Source organism: Lissotriton helveticus, chromosome 7 (assembly GCF_964261635.1).
Source record: "Lissotriton helveticus chromosome 7, aLisHel1.1, whole genome shotgun sequence".
In the NCBI taxonomy this organism is placed as follows: domain Eukaryota; kingdom Metazoa; phylum Chordata; class Amphibia; order Caudata; family Salamandridae; genus Lissotriton; species Lissotriton helveticus.
In genome coordinates, this window is record NC_136068.1 from 1,276,278,987 (window position 1) to 1,276,295,688 (window position 16,702).

General features: G+C 42.3%; 1 protein-coding gene across 2 annotated transcripts in view; it reads left to right on the top strand.

Annotated features, from left to right (window-relative positions):
- Positions 1–16,702, top strand: part of LOC144770182 (proton channel OTOP2-like) — a 383,723-nt gene that overhangs the window by 340,567 nt on the left and 26,454 nt on the right. For both annotated transcript variants that reach the window (XM_078654489.1, XM_078654490.1), the window contains exon 6: positions 257–1,116. In XM_078654489.1, the coding sequence (XP_078510615.1) occupies positions 257–1,116 (860 nt within the window). The remainder of the gene's footprint in view (positions 1–256; positions 1,117–16,702) is intronic.

Below are 16,702 nucleotides of genomic sequence, written 5' to 3' on the forward strand. Positions count from 1 at the left end.
GAATGGGTTAAAAATTACTAAAAACACTAACAAATTAATGAATGGGAAAATAAATATTGTAAATCTGCCCCCGCTCCGCAGGTGCTGCTTTGGCTTATTTTAGACCACTTCTGCAGACTAGCTTGCAGCTGTCATTTGCGGGGGAAAGTTCGTGTGAGTTTAAGGAAAATTACGTGATTAAAAAAGATGCAGTTGTGAGTAGAAAGTGCTTTGGAGTTTCACTTGAGTTTATTCTTTTTTTTCTTTTTAACTGCAGATGAAACTCCAACCAAAGGTGACTGCAACTGCAACTATGTGTGCATTCTTCTGAAGAAGGCCTACTATTATCTCTACCCTTTTCATCTAGAGTACAGCCTCTTTGCCTGTGCCATGTCTTATGTGATGTGGAAGAACGTGGGGCGCCTAATAGATGACGACGTCCATCACCCGCACCACCTGAAGCTAAGGTCCTGGCGGGAGATCCCTTTCATAGGCCTGATGTGTGGGATTACCATGCTGGCTGTGGGACTGGCACTGTTCGTAGTTTACGAGTTGCAACTAAAGGATGATCAGCTAAGGAATCGAGTGCTCACAACCTTTTTCATCTTCCATGTGATCTGCTTGAGCCTGATGTCGATCGGGGCCCTTGGAGGAATCATTGTTTTCAAATTTGACAGGAGACAAATGTGCAATCGGAAGAACCCAAGCCGCGCCCTGGATGTTGCTTTGCTCTTCATCGCCACGATTGGGCAGTACTGCATTTCCTACTACTCCATTGTGGCCATGGTAGCCACTAACCCAATACAACGTCTGAGGGCCCTGACCCTCACATACTCACTGCTTATGATTGTGCAGCACACAATACAGAACATTTTCATTATTGAAGGTCTGCACCGTCAACTGCCCAACGACTGGCAGCCCCAACACAAGGCTCCTCCTGAGACACCAAGAAAAGATTCCTCCACACGAGACAATACCAGCCACCATGCCTCTCAGCAAGAGCCAAGTACTCTGAATGCCATTTCCCATCACAGGGCATCAATAAGAGCCACACTGTCAACTTCTCTCTCAACCCACAAAAAAAGGAGAAGAGTTCTGAGAGAGATCTGCGCATTCCTGCTACTAGGAAACATCCTTGTAAGTATGACATCTACCATGAAAACCTTGTATAGCATGTATGAGTGTGCATGAAATCCATAATCACACCAAGTGTGCATGTCTGGAAGCTCAGGTCAGATCTGCTCAAATCATATATTGTATTGGAAATGGCAAATGTGGATGTAACACTGGTACTTTATGGTGCTAGCAAATCACTCTGCTCTCCACCTGAGTCCACAACCGGTATATTACTGAGAGAGCCTGGGCCCATTTACGCATTTATCCTCCACTTGATGGTCTTTTATTAGCAACATGAGAGGTAAGAGGGAGCACACTATCAGTCATCAAAATTTAAATACTGTGCAACCAATTGGAGCACACAATAATCCAGACCAAAACTGAATATGGGATTAAGCAGATTTTACTCATAAATTCAAAAATAAGTTTACATATACCAGTCTCAGCATAAGGGTATAGAAGTACAGAACAAACAGAACATGTTCAAATCTCCTGAAGAGATTTACCCTATACAGAAGGAAGAATACAACTAGTTTGATTATGGTTAAACAAGCAATGAGGTAAAAGAAGTGTGAATTAAATTGCATGAATCGGTTTTCAGAACAAAGCAATAGTCCTATCTTTTCGTGCAATACTCTAACAGGAACTATCTATTCTAAGCATTTGATTCAGTTTAGGATAGAAATAAAAGGAAGGAAGGTGTCAGCTGCTGGAGCCTTCAGTAGAAATGTTCCCAGCATTGGGTTAGTTAGCATTAAGCTACACATGCAGAAGCATAGGTCTGCACCATACAAAGTCTCAAGATGTCTTCTCTCTCCCTCACTTAGCACAGCATGTAATATCAATTGCATTCAAGGTAGACTATCCCACGTGTCTCCTTTTCCAGTACATTTCCCGGCTTCCAGTACAAATTAGATCCTCCCTCCACCTTGCAACTTCATTCGTCCTTGGTAATTCTTCCCCTTCCCATGAGAACTCTTCTCCCAGCTCATTACCGTGACACTCCTTGCTAACTCCCTCTTTTCATACCCTGCTATCTGGCAAAAACAAACCTCCTCTATGCTGACGAGGCGTTGTCCACACCTGCAGTGGAAACAAAATGCAACAAAACATTCTACACTGAAGGTTAAATACAAACGGAACACCAAACTGCAACGTGAGCTTGCAGTGAAATATAACGTTAGTCTACAATGGAATTATACATAAAGTCAAACTAAACACACCTTAGGTCTCAAAGAATAATAGTCAACCTAGCAAGTGCACTGAGTTACGAATACGTGCACAAATGTAAATGTATTACAGATCAAATCTCTCAACGTATGAATAATACAAAAGGCTACTAAGAATTATTAATAAAATACTCTTGTGAATATGATGTTGTGTTGCAAATAAATCTTCTAAACATTAGTTTGCATATTTCATTTAATTATTTTCACGGTAAATCACAGCATATACATTCAGTTTCTCCATTAGTCACAATCCAAACACACATTTTATAATCTGTATCTGTTATACGTGAAGCACTTCATGTATGTGGTACTCTATCTTCTTATAGTAACGTTCATCAAATGAAATATTTTCTCAAGTGCTGGCTACTCATAGTTATGATGCACTCTTGCTTTATCTCAAGATGGGATCAAAATTATGCTTCTCCACTCCCCCCTCTGATGGCTTATCAAGCCATCACACAATCTCCCAATTTTATCTCTTGATCTTATCTTACCAAGTTCAACCCTTGTTGTGGGAATTGGTTTTTCATTTGAAATCCTCCAAACAGTTAATTCCATTATAGTACTCTCCCTGTTTATCACTATCTGTATGTCCTTTCTTTGCCTTGTATCTCCTGTACACCCTCACAGCCACAATCAACATTATTACACAAAGTGCCATAATCAACAGTGGTCTCAAAATGGAACCAACTATACCACTTCCCATATTTGCAAATCATCTACCTACAGCACTATATCCATGTCCAACTAAATCCCAAACACCTCTGCTGTCAACCCACTCAACTCATTGCGGATGTCAGTAATATTCTTTATGTACTTCTGCAAGTCCTTACTTTTGTCTGGGATGTAAGTACAATATTGATGGATCTTTAACATCTGACAGGCTACACCTTCTTTAGTGAGCAAAATGTCTAACGAAAGACGGTTCCTCAAAACCATGGCTCTAATAGCAACCTTCTTAGTATTTACAAGCAACAATGCTCTAGCAGTATTAGTAGATAACTAATCAACTACAGCGGACAGCTTCTTAATCTTGATGTCATTTAGTATCACCCCTACATTTGGTATGATGGATCCAAAGATATCTCCCACAATCTCTCCAGCACCACATTTAGACCTAGATTTTTTCCCCAAACAGGATGGTCAAAACACTCCACATGGTAAATATTTGGAAACACTGCTCCTAAGTAACACATCCAATACCGTCATAGGGACTTGTCTGAATCGTATTCATTGGAAGTCTCAAACATCAGGAAATTATGTGACAAATTCTTTTTTCCATTCATGTCCATATTCAAATTAAATCTAGAATTGCCTCCAGCTTGCTGTGGCATCGGGGGTTGCGGAACTTGCATTTTGGAACCTTGTGAACCAGCAAGATTTCGAGATCTTGGTCTGGACACATTGAGACTGCGCAACATTCCCCTGAGACTGAACCACTCCTCCATTCTGTTCCTGATTTATGGGATTTAAACAACATTCTCGCTTCCAATGTCCAAACCTAATATAATAGTGACACGGGTTGGACTTCTTCAAAGTGGCAATATCAACTCCAAGTCTTAGGATCTATGAGATCACCTCCTCCTTATTCCAGAAATCCTCTACCTTGTTTCACCGGAGCCCCAGACTGATAGACTCCTTGCATCTGAACCATATTCTCTACATAAGGCTGTCCCTGAACCCTTTGAGCATCCTTCATCTGCACCATCATCAACTTCTCCTTTAACTTCTAGTCTTTCATCTCAATTTCATCACAGCAATATTTAGCATAACGCAGAATCTCGTCAATTGACTTGTTCTGCCAACAGATCATCATACCAATTTCAAGTCTCAAAGTCACAACTCTAGATCCAAATTGTCCCATGTCTTTGGGATCAAGGGTATCCATCCCACTGTACTATTTAAAAGCCTGCAACAATCTTCTGTAAAAGTCACGAATCATCTCTTTTGCTTCTTGAGTTGTTCTATCATTTTTCACCCAACTGAAATAAAATGAAATACCAGCATTTGTAAAGTGCACAGCTACCTCCGGAGAGGTGTCCTGTCGCTGGGGGCCGTCGGGAAGATTGTTGCCCAGAGTCACATGGTGCTGGGCTAACCCTCCGCAGGTACCGGGTATTGAACTGTGAACCCCATGGTCCGGAGTCAGCACCCTGGCCGCTGCGCCACACCTCTTCCTCAATTGATATCTTGTGGCGGCACCTTAGACTTCAGCCAAGTAATCACCTGTTCATATTTCTTCATTGCTGTAGGTGACTGACCATGTGTCACTGGATCTCTATCAGGTTCACCTTCAGGCCAATCTTTAGCTATTTTACATGCTGACCACAAATCACCAGGGAACACAATTTCAAACAGTGTGTTCAGATCAATCCACAGTGTCTTCTAAATCTTCACAAATCAATCAACCTGTTTGTACCATTTTACAGGCTTCTCTCTCAATCTCTGGAAATCATTGGTAAAAGCACATAGACTCCACTCTGTACTTCTTGTTAGAGCGATGCCATGACACCCATTCCTTTTTCTCCTGAAGGAGGAGGTTCTTCCACTGCTCTTTTAGAACCTTTTCTTTTTGCCCATCTCTCTTCTCATTTATCCAAAGTACCCCAAATTCGAAGGCTCATAATTAATTCTTGGATTTGTGTTTTCAATCCTGGTAATCTCAGATTCTCTATGTCCTGATCACTAAATGCAAGTCTGTGATTATTTTGTAAAGCATTTGTTTGTTCTATATTAACATCATATCTCTAAGCCAATTCAGATAATTTCTCATGTGCTTGTCTCGCTCTCCTAGTTACATCTTTACTCATGAATAGCAGTTTAGGATGAAATGATAAGTGGGAATCCATACCTGCCAATCCTGGAAACTACCTAATGGGTCTAAATCCATTCTGGACTACTGAAGGGTATGCCCTCACTGCACATGTGAGCTTGCATTTATTGGAATCAATTGGGCAAAGAGCATTCTGTGACTGTCTGCTCCTCTCTCGCCTTCCTTTACTTCTGTAGAAGCAGGCACACTCTGACTTCCATTTCCGAATGAACAAGGGTCGCACATAGGGGACTATAGGACCAATATTTACCAGCACTGTAAGAGCATTCAGACGTTTTGAAGCCAAATTTTTATGATTTTGTTGTGTAGCTTGGAACATGTTTCATTATTTCCTCCTTCTATAGTCTGAGTGGTGCCAGTCAATATGACCCCTACAGCACCAGAGGTAGAAGCGCTCCCAGAACCGTCAGTAACAATTGCATTTCCCTCACTTCCAAGGTGTCTGATTATATGGTGTTGGACGTTCAGCTAACAGTCTATCCAAAAGACTGTCACTTGCATCACTATCACTGTCCTCATGCCTATCTCCCATATTTTTCTTTTCCTTTCTCTTTTTCACAGGATCCTTTCTCTCACTCATTATGGCATGGTATGATCCTGCTCCCTCAATTATGTCTACTCTCCATCTCTTTTTCTGTTCATCCCTTCTTACATCTGCGTATGTATGCATCGTTTTCTTCATCTTCCCTTGGTATCTGTCTGTGTTACATATGCTGCACTTTCCCATACATTAACCGCTTCAAACTGTGTGGGTCTAGGTGATGTCTTTATTGCAAACAATATTCCTCTCAGATTATCAATTATTTTCAAATTAAAAGTACCATAGCATGGAAATGTTAATGCACCCTTTTTCTCTGTAACCTTGTGCCAATTTTTAAGCCAAATAATAGTATAGAGCCCCACATACCTCGCCATATAATGAGCTGGCGTATCCTCGAGTGGCGCCTCCTAACCAATTCTAGCAGGTACATCTACGTCACCTTGTATCCGGTCTCTTATTGCCGTATAACATCTCATTTCAAATTCTTTAAATTAAATTCCAGAGTTAATAAATTCCAAATTTCACCTCACTACAACTGGCAATAACAAGGTAAGACCAGTTGACGACTTCAACCAATCCCTGTGCAGCCTTACATCAACCGACCTATCCCAGCAAGGCACACTACACCTTGTAGCAGTTTACCCTCCTTCACAATTTGCTCTCCCCCCACTCTCGCTCATTCACTTCCATTTTTACAAAAACAATGATCTGATCCACTAAAAGATCAATAGAATTCAATCACTCAAAGAATACGCACATGCACAGCAGTACAGTTTTCCTTCTGCGCAAATTGATCCACTACACTAATTACAACTGTCTCTTTCACACAAAGTTCCCTTTCTCAATGGGGCCATTTACGATGTCTAATGAAAAACCTCACAAACCTTTAGCAGACAAATTTACTCTGTGTCTTCTGCACCTTTTTATCTATCCCGTGATCTTAGGCCCCGTCGGTCCCCATAGCAAGTTCGGCAACTCAGTATCACATTCACACAACACTCGCATCGACACCAGACACCACACAATTGATACTTAACTGCAATCTAAACATGATACTCACACATCCCATTAATACTCACTCCCACGCCGTCGCTGCTTAGATATATGCCACTGGAACTCCATCTATCCTCCGTGTCTCGATTCTGGACTCCGGATTTGGGCCACTAGGGTTTGGTCTAGACTATTCTAGGTTACGGTCTGTCTCCCTTTACTTCATGAGCTAACCATCTGACAATGTTACCCGCTGAGAGAGCTTGGGCCCATTTACACATTTACCCTCAACTCAATGGTCTTTTATTAGCAGCACAAGCGGTAAGCAGGAGACTATTAGTCATCAAAATACAGTGCAACCAATTGGGTCACACAATAATCCAGACCACAACTGAACATGGGATTAGTGAGCTTTTACACATAAGCTCAAAAATAAGTTTACATATACCAGTATCAGCATAATGGAATAGAAGTACTGAACAAACAAAACATGTCCAAATCTCCTGAAGAGATTTACCATATACAAAAGGAAGAATATGACTAGTTTGATTATGGTTGAACAAGAAATGAGGAAGAAGAATTGTGACTTAAATTGTATCAATCGGTTTTTTAAAAAGAAAGCATTCTATCAAGAATTTGATTCAGTTTAGGGTAGAAATAAAAGGAAGAAAGATACAGCTGCTGGAGTCTTCAGTAGAAATACTTCAAGCGTTGGGACAGGTCGTATAAAGCTACACCTGCAGAAGCATATGTTTGGACCCTACAAAGTCTCAAGATGTCTCCTCTCTCCCTCACTAAGCACAGCATGTAATATCAACTGAATTCAAGGTAGATAAACCCATGTGACTCCTTTTTCAGTACATTTCCAGGCTTTCAGCACAAATTGGATGCTTCCTCAACCTTTCCTGTTAGTCTACAATAGAATTACACATGAAGTTGAACTAAACACGTTAGGCCTCATAGAATAATAGTCAACTTGGCAAGTGCACTGGGCTACAAATATGTGCATAAATGTAAATGCATCACAGATAAAATCTCACAATCTGTGACTAATGCAAAAGGGACTTAAGAATTAATAAAACACTCTCGTGAATATGATGTTGTTACACATGAATTTTCTAAGCATTAGTTTGCACATTTAATTTAATTATTTTCACAGTAAATCATATGTATATAGATGTCCCCTATTATATTAATGAATCAGTACATTAATTTTCTTCATTAGTCACAATTCAAACACACATTTTATAAACTGTATCTGTTGTACATGAAGCACTTCATAAATGGGGTACGCCATCTTCTTTTAGTAATGTTAATTACTTGAAATATTTTCTCAAGTGCTGGCTACTCATACTTATGTTGCACTCCTGCTTTATCTCAAGATGGGATCAAAATTATGCTTCTCAACCAGTATGGTACCTGCAGAACACATTGTTCACTGAATGAGAACATTTTGGAACTGAAGCTAGACATATAACACCTAACTAAGCAAGCATTTATGTATTAGCATAAGGAGACGTACAGTGAGACTTTAACTATTTCCTTGTAGTTCAGATGAGGCTCGCTATCTCTCCGTGTTAATGGGAGAACGATCCATAACTGAGTGTGAAGGTAGTGGGGCGTGTAGCAGCCTGGTCACCCTCTTAGGCTTGCTTGGCTGTATTTTTAAGTACAAGCCGGTAGGAAAGATGACAACCCTACGCTTGATCTTAGGCACCTACACCAACAATCAAATAATCGAAGAGTGAAGGCGGTAGTCTATCAATGGCATTTACATTTGAGAAAAGGAAAGGTTTACTCCTAGAAAGCATGATGGTCAATGTAGAAGCCCTTGAAATGGACCCTGTGTGCCAGCTGCAGCTAAATGCTCAATTTGGGTAGCTAGATAGAATAAGGAGAATGCAGAGCATTATTGGCATGGTATATCACCAGACCAGCATAGCGTCAAATGTCTCCAACCGTACAGCCTTCCATGGGAAGCCCCAGACAATGGACTGACCATACTGAACCCAAGTTAGTGCAACAATCTCAATTCTGTGTTTTACAGACGGAAGCAGGACAGTGTCTAGAACTGATATCCTGAGATAGCAGCACTTGTTAAATAAATCTTCTAAAACAGGGTTTTAAATACATCGAACAAGATAGGCTCAAGCCAGGTGCAACTGAACATGATGAGAAAATCATTAAATAATAACAAAAGTTCCTTAAAGAAGTACACACTGCTTTAGCTGTGTTGCTTACTGGCATTTGTTTCCTGCTTGTAGTTTCTACCACTTTTTATTGGGCATGTGTCAAATTATAAGTGCTTTGAAGAGTTCATATAAAGAAGGGTCTTTGCATTTTTATCACAATTACCCACTTAACGAGAAACTCCTAGGAACAATGGACCTGGTCTGTTGCTGCCAACCAAGTCTTGACAGTCAAAACTAATCAGAATTACCAGAAGTTACTAATTAGCACAAGGTGAGAAAAGAGCATACACAAAATATTGAATGGAATAATCAACTATAATAAATGTACTGATTGCCTAAAAATACTTCAGGATGCAATATGAAATATCATGAGATTAATATTGTTTATTTTCAAACTTTGAAATGGCTCAAGTTAATTTTCCACACGACATTCAAATTAATCAACTTGAACCATTTCAAAGTTTGAAAATAAACCCGAACACATTCCAGTATTGCATCCTAAATTATTATTAGACTAAGCGTCAGCCATTCATTTTATCTTTTGGAATTCTATTTTTGCATTGTTTGTCTTTGGTGATTATTGCAAGCAATATTTATGGGTATGATTCTCACCAAAGCTATTCAGTACTTTCTGGATTATCAACTTTGTTTACACCATCACCCACCCAAAGAACTTCAATGAAGTACATCAGCTGATCCAAATGGGAAATTCAGGATAATAGAAACTACTGTCTTCTGTGAATATCCTGAGGGGCCCTTTGTCTCCCCTGTTATGTACAATCTTTACATGGGACTCCTTGCATCTTTATTCCTTGAAGATAATACCAATCTCCACCAGTAAATTGACAATGCACATCTCTTCTCAAAATCTTCTTACCCCTTCTATCCAATGACTACAAATCTGCCTACATCTTACCCAGAATTGGATGTCAAGCTCCCACTTTAAACTTAGCCCATCAAATACAGAATCCCTACTGCTCATCAGCAGCTACCAGAGTGGCTATTCCACATGAACTGAGATGCTTGACAGCTATTGCAAAGTTCATCCTCGACACTGACCTCTTCATTACCATGGCACCCCTAACAAATGCCATGCATTGTTGTAGGTTCAACTAATGCATTTTATGGAAATTCCTGCATTGCAGCAGCATTCTAGATATGTCATACAAATCAGCTGTGTTCAACTGACAGTGTGTGAAAGAATTTCTGTTGCGGAAATATGTCTGTGGTCCTGATGACTCTGTACAGTACACTGCACCTGCCATTGCAGAGATTTGAAGGCTCTGCGGCGTCACATGCTCTTGCACCTAACCACGCAAATAGTGCAAGGAGACCAATAACTGTGCCATGGTTAGAACTGCCCCTTCTGTATTTACTGGCCCTCTAACAGGAGAGGCAGAACTGCACTGAGGTCAGTTGTGTTACTTAAGTAGACAGTGGCGGCTGCTTCTGTACGGGCGTGGTGCAGCGGGGGGAGTCATGAAAAATCAACTTACCTTCCTTGCCACCGCACTTCTCTCCTCCGTCTTCGCTCTCTCCCACCTGAAGCACCCAGGCTCCCGGACTCTCCCAGCCATTCACGACACTGCAGGAGCAGCGTCGTGGTTGGTCTGAGCGGCCGTATAGGCAGTATTTAGGAGGCTGTGCATGTTCTCCACTGGGCTGTGCAACACAGCCTAGTGGAGAACATGCCAAGTGCCAACATGCCAGAGGGCCGTCAAGCTGTTATAATAGCTACGCTTTTTGATGCTTTTGAAAGCTCTCCTTGTTTTAGCAACTTTACAGATGGAATTGCCACTAAATTCGGATAACGTGTGTTAGAAATGGGGGTCTCTAGTTGGCAGTGGCTTGCACCCTGTATAGTAGGGACCTTTATTCTAATCCGGGTAAGGGGATTATACAATTAAGATGACCCATGCTCACCCCCTTGATGAGCAGTCAGGCTTATCTCCGAGGCAATGAGTAAAGCATTAGAACATAAACTCACAGTAACACAGTGAAAACACTATAAATGGACAATACACCAGTTTAGAAAAATGAACCAATATTTATCTGAATAAAACAAGATCAAAATGACATAAATCCAACATACACAAGCACAGATATCACTTTTAAAATGTTCAAAATAGTTCAGTTCATAGAAAACTATGGATGTGTCACTTTTTAGTGCAAAGTACCTAGGATACATCAAAATTGAAAGACGAAAACAGGAGCAGGGGAGATGAGGCACTGAAAACAAAGCTACGCGTCACTTCTTTACTCTCAGTGGAGGTGATGCATCGATTCCTTACAGCCAGAGGAGGTGATGCATCGATTCCTTGCTGCAGTGCAGAGGAGGTGATGAGTTGATTCTTTGCAGTCAGGGGAGGTGATGCGTCGATTCCCTTCTGCGAGGGGAGGTGATGCGTTGAATTTTGGACGCACGGCCTCAGTTCCTTACTGCAGGGCAACTTCGATGAAGACTTGGCGCACAGGTGCGATCGATGGAAAATCTTGTTGCGCTGGATTGATGTAGTGGCTGCTGAACAGGCGCTGCGTCTATTTCCCGTTTTGATGCATCATTGCGATGCATCGAAACTTCAGCCGCACAGCAGGGCCTGCGTTGGGGGCCAGTGCGGGTGCCTCAGACATCGGAGGCACGGTGCTCAGGACTTAGGCTGCGGCAATCTTCTGAACGAACGACAGACGCTGGATCAATTTTTTCAACTGCACGGCAAGACTGCTGTGGGAAAAACAGGCCCTGAAGGTCAGTGCATGGATTTTCTTCTCTTCTTTCAGCAGAAGCCACCTCCAAGAGCCCAGAACTGGAATTGGCACAAGTTGGCTGGTCAGAACCCCCATCAGAGGGGTCCAGGGGCTGTAGATGAAGTATTTGATGGCCCTGAGACTTCTCAACAGGAGGCAAGCACACACAACCCTTTGGAGGAAAAACAAAGTCCAATACTTTCACTCTCCAAGACAGAATAAGCAAGCAGTAGGCCAGCACAACACAGCAACAAGACATGTGGCAGTTTCCCTCCTACAGCTTCTCCAGCTCTTCTTCTTGGCAGAATCTCCTCTTAATCCAGAAGGTTCTAAAAATGTGGGGTCAGAGGTCCAGTACGTATACCCCTTTCTGCCTTTGAAGTAGACATGCTTCAAAGGATAGTCTCTGTAGTGCACAAAATCCTGTGTTTCCCTGACATGGCTCCAGACACACTACAGGGGATTGGCGACAGCTTTGTGTCAGGACAGGCACAGCCCTCTTCAGGTGTCAGTGTAAACTCCTCCCACCACTCAAGTTCAGGAATACCCAGCAGCCTGGTGATGGGTCATCAGGATATGCAAGGCACACCTTAGCTCCCCTTGTGTGACTGTCTAGAGTAAATGCACAAACAGCCAAATTGTCAGTCTAAACCAGACATGGATTCCACAGGCAGGCAGAGGCACAGAATGGTAAAGCAAGAAAATGCCCATGTTCTAAAAGTGGTATTTTCAAACACACAATTTAAAAACCAACTTCATTAAAAGATAGCTTTTTAAATTGTGAGTTCAGGGGACCCAACCTCCAAATCTCTATCCCTTCCAAATTGGAAGTTACACTTGTAATAGGTTACAAGGCAGCTCCAATGATATCCTTTAGAAGAGACAGTTTTTGCAATAGTGAAAAATGAAATTGGCAGTATTTCACTATCAGGACATCTGAAACACACCAGTACATGTCCTACCTTTCGCATACACTACACCTTGCCCATGGGGCTACCATGGGCCTACCTTAGGGGTGCCTTTCACATAGAAAATGGGAAGGTTTGGGCCTGGCAAGTGGGTGCACATGCCAGGTTGACATGGCGGTTTAAAACTGCACACAGACACTGCAGTGGCAGGTCTGAAACATGGTTGCAGGGCTACTCAAATGGGTGGCACAATCAGTGCTGCAGGCCCATTATTAGCATTTGATTTACGGTTCCTGGGCACACACAGTGCACTTGACTAGGGACTTACTAGTAAATCAAATATGCCAATCATGGATAACCAATCACAATTTACACCAGACAGCATAAGCCCTTTAGCACTGAACAGCAGTGGTAAAGTGCCTACAATCCTAAAGCCAACAAAAACAGGTCAGAACAAATAGGAGGAAGAAGGCAAAAAGTTTGGGGGTAACCCTGCAAAAAGGGCCTACGAATGAGTGAGGAAGACAATTGGGGACATAAGGAAGCACTAGGGTTTCTAGATGTTGGGGGCTTGTCAGAGTCAAGGCTTTATGTACGAAGCATATCACTTTAAAGTTAATGTGCTTGTCACTAATGAGCTAGTGAATGTTTCACAAATGGGTAGAAACTGAAACATGTTATGCACCATGACAGAAGACGCAGGCTGCAGCATTCTGAACAGTCTGAAGCCTCCTCAGCAAAGACTTGGATATAACAGGCCGAGCACATGGTCATAGTCTAACCAACATGTGGTATATAAATAAATAATACCGGATCTATTTTTGGATGAATGAATGAATAACAGATAGCTCAATAAAATAAGAGTCAAGATTCGAGGTAGTAGGAGTTTCTGCAGGTTTATTACAGCATAAGGACAGGATCAGGACAACCTGCATAGGATGACCCAGCAGCTGCTGGGGCTAGGTCTGGGATGAGCGCGCTAACTTTTAATAATAATACATTGACTTATATACATAGCGCAAACACATAGCATTACATTGCAGTAGGCGTAACAGCGGGTGGAGCAGAAGGCGTGACGCGTAGCAGTCGCGAAAGATAACAGTAAAAAGAGGTGTAACTGGGAGTATACATAGACATGTGATGCAAACGTAACAGAATATGTCATGAATGGGCGGAAACATAGGAGGGGGCTACCTAAGGAGCCGGGACCTCTAACCTAATGGTGCGCGAAAACTGGCAATGACGTATTACTAGGAGAAGCTGGGGGCTACGAACTCTGTGCTAGGAGCAGAGACTAGAGTCTGGAGGGTCGGAGCGACATGTACCTAAACCCTATCTGGTATCTAATGTTTAGGGAACATGTTGATATAAACTAGAAGTCATGAGGGGAAAAGCTAACTTGATTCTAAGACTGGACCATGCATTATTCTACATGTAGTGCGTGATGAAGAATATTAAATGACCATTAATACAGTATTTCTCTAACGTGGAGCCACATAGGCTAGACAATGACGGAAACTATTGATGCAGTTCAGTAGCTCAGGAATGCAGAAGAGGAGGACTGAACTGATAACTAGAACTATAACATACTTTTGGCAGACTCAGAGGCAGAGCCGGGCTGCACCGGGCACTGCGAGGCAGGAAGTAAGTGAAGGGTCGAGGATACAGGTGGGGGCTGTATCGCTCCTCAGCGAGGCTTTCAGGAGACAGGAGCTGAATCTGATGTCCGGGCCCTGTTGAGGCCTGGAAACGGGGACTTTATTATGGAATAACGTGCACACTGGGAAACGTGGCAACATAACTTTACATAGGCCTGATATTCGTAGTATTCACGAGGACTGGAAAATGACATATCAGAGGTGGACACAACTGTAATTGCGTCATTAATCAGACATGGGGAATAACATATGCATATTGGTCATGCACACATAACATATGATGGATGAGGCGTAGGGACACAGAACATGGCAAAATTTACTTTTCCACATTCCCTCCTTGTCACTACGTTTCCATCAGGAAACATCAATTTTCATGATACCATCTATCATTTCATACAGTACCATTTGTTCGTCTCGAATTGTCTTGGAACGGGATTTAGAACGGGGCTTGGGACTAGGAATACAAGAGGTAGCACACATGCTGCAAATCGCAGGGCCACATTGTATACAGAGGCAGCAGCTAAATATGATTGCTACTGCAATACCTAGAAAGGACAGGACTTTCCATCCCCATGCGGAAATTATATTCCAGAACCAACCGGACCATGTCCAGGTGCCTGGATCTTGGTGTAACAGATGGGCAATTTTATGGAGTCTGGTTATAGCTGAATAAACAGACGGCGCGTTATTTGGAATGAAAATGCAGCAACTAGATCCGATGACTCTACAGGCCCCGCCCCTATCGGCCAGTATGACGTCAAGGACGAGACGATTTTGCAAAACAACAAATCTCATAGCAGATTGTTCTTCAGTTAGGTTACCTAGAGCAGAGGCAGTCTCATTTACTACAGCTTCAAGGGTTCTTGTTAACCTACGGATCAGTTTACTATTCTGGACAGGTCCTACAAAGAAGAAGAAACCTTTATTGAAGTCTGTATACTGTTCTAGAGTAGTTTCAGTATAATCGACAATTGGGGACTCCCTTCTATGTCTAATGTGTACTAGATGTGTGTTTCTGTGATAATCAGATGGGGCTAGGAAAACAGGTGGCAGTAGGAAAGCAATGTAACAGGTTCCCTCCCAATCGAGGGGCAGACGGACATATGCGGTCTGACCACAAATAAAATAAGAGTGACGTGAAGCTTTGAAAACAGATTTCCCACTGTCACTATACTTGACAACAGTAGTACATTCACTATGACCTATATGTACAGAACCATAACTACGGACACATAATTCGCCTTTGACTGGTAGTACTGAGATAGCAGGTAAGTCTGGAGTAGTATCAGACTGAACATTCAGGACCATGAAATTCGACGAATAATTACCTAACTTATATACTTCATTTTCTAGATCTAAACCTGTTCTGTGGGGGAAACCTTTCTTGTCTGGAAAACATGTACTGTTAAGAAAAGACATATCTGTTGAGGATGACGTTAACGTGGACCATGCTCCACACGAGCCATTGTGTGAGAATGGATAAGGAAAGAGTGGCAGAACTCCCTTCGGTGTCTGGAAAGGGGGGAGTCGACCACACACCCAACAATTAGTGGCATTGCTGGTCTGGTGTGAGTAATGTAACATACGGATAAATGTGTTGTTACGCATAGCGAGGCGGTAAGAGAGTTCATGAGGAGGCAGATCACTAAACGTGTGCTCTACTGTAGCATTAGCAGACATATTTACATGAGGAACTGGACAATACAGATAGAACGCATAGCTGGTGCAGGAAATCATTATGCTGATGAATAATATGAAACTCAGAAAAACGATACATTGAAGTGAACTTCGACTGACTCTCTCACTATGGGGGTCTATTTTATACATGTCAGAAACAATCTAACCGTTTCACCTAGGGGAGGACTTATACAATCAAACTGACTGACTTATTTTACTAGACCTTAATTTGAGCTTATACTCCTGTTGCGGAGTTTTCTCTAACAAGGGAGGGGTTGTAATAATGTCTTGTGCGGGACAGTCCTTTAAAACAGTGTTCTGGCAATCCTTCAAATCCTGGGAAATGTTTTTAGAAACGGATTTCAGTCCTTTAAAAAGTTTTACATGAGAAAGGTGGACCCACCCCTTCCTGCCTTCCAACTTGACGGCAGTACGGGTGGTCAAGAGGACCTGACGTGGCTCTTTCCAACGTGGTTCCAGCGGACTTGATCTGTCGAAATTTCTGATCATCACCAAGGAACCTGGAACGATCTCGTGCGGTGCCACCTCGGTATTGTCTGGAAATGCGGCAGCAACCTGTGAACGACATGAGTTGAGGGCAGACATCAAGGAAGCTAGGTAATCTGTCAGCATATTACATGAAACATCGGTAATACTTCGGGGTCTAGGAGTACCCCACATGTTAGGGGGGCGGCCGAATACGACCTCATACGGGGACAGACCTGATCTGGAATGTGCGACCATGCGCATATAAAATAAAGCGACTGGCAGAGCTATTAACCAGTCCACACCTTTGTCTTTACAGACTTTTGCAATACGGATTTTCAGGGTCTG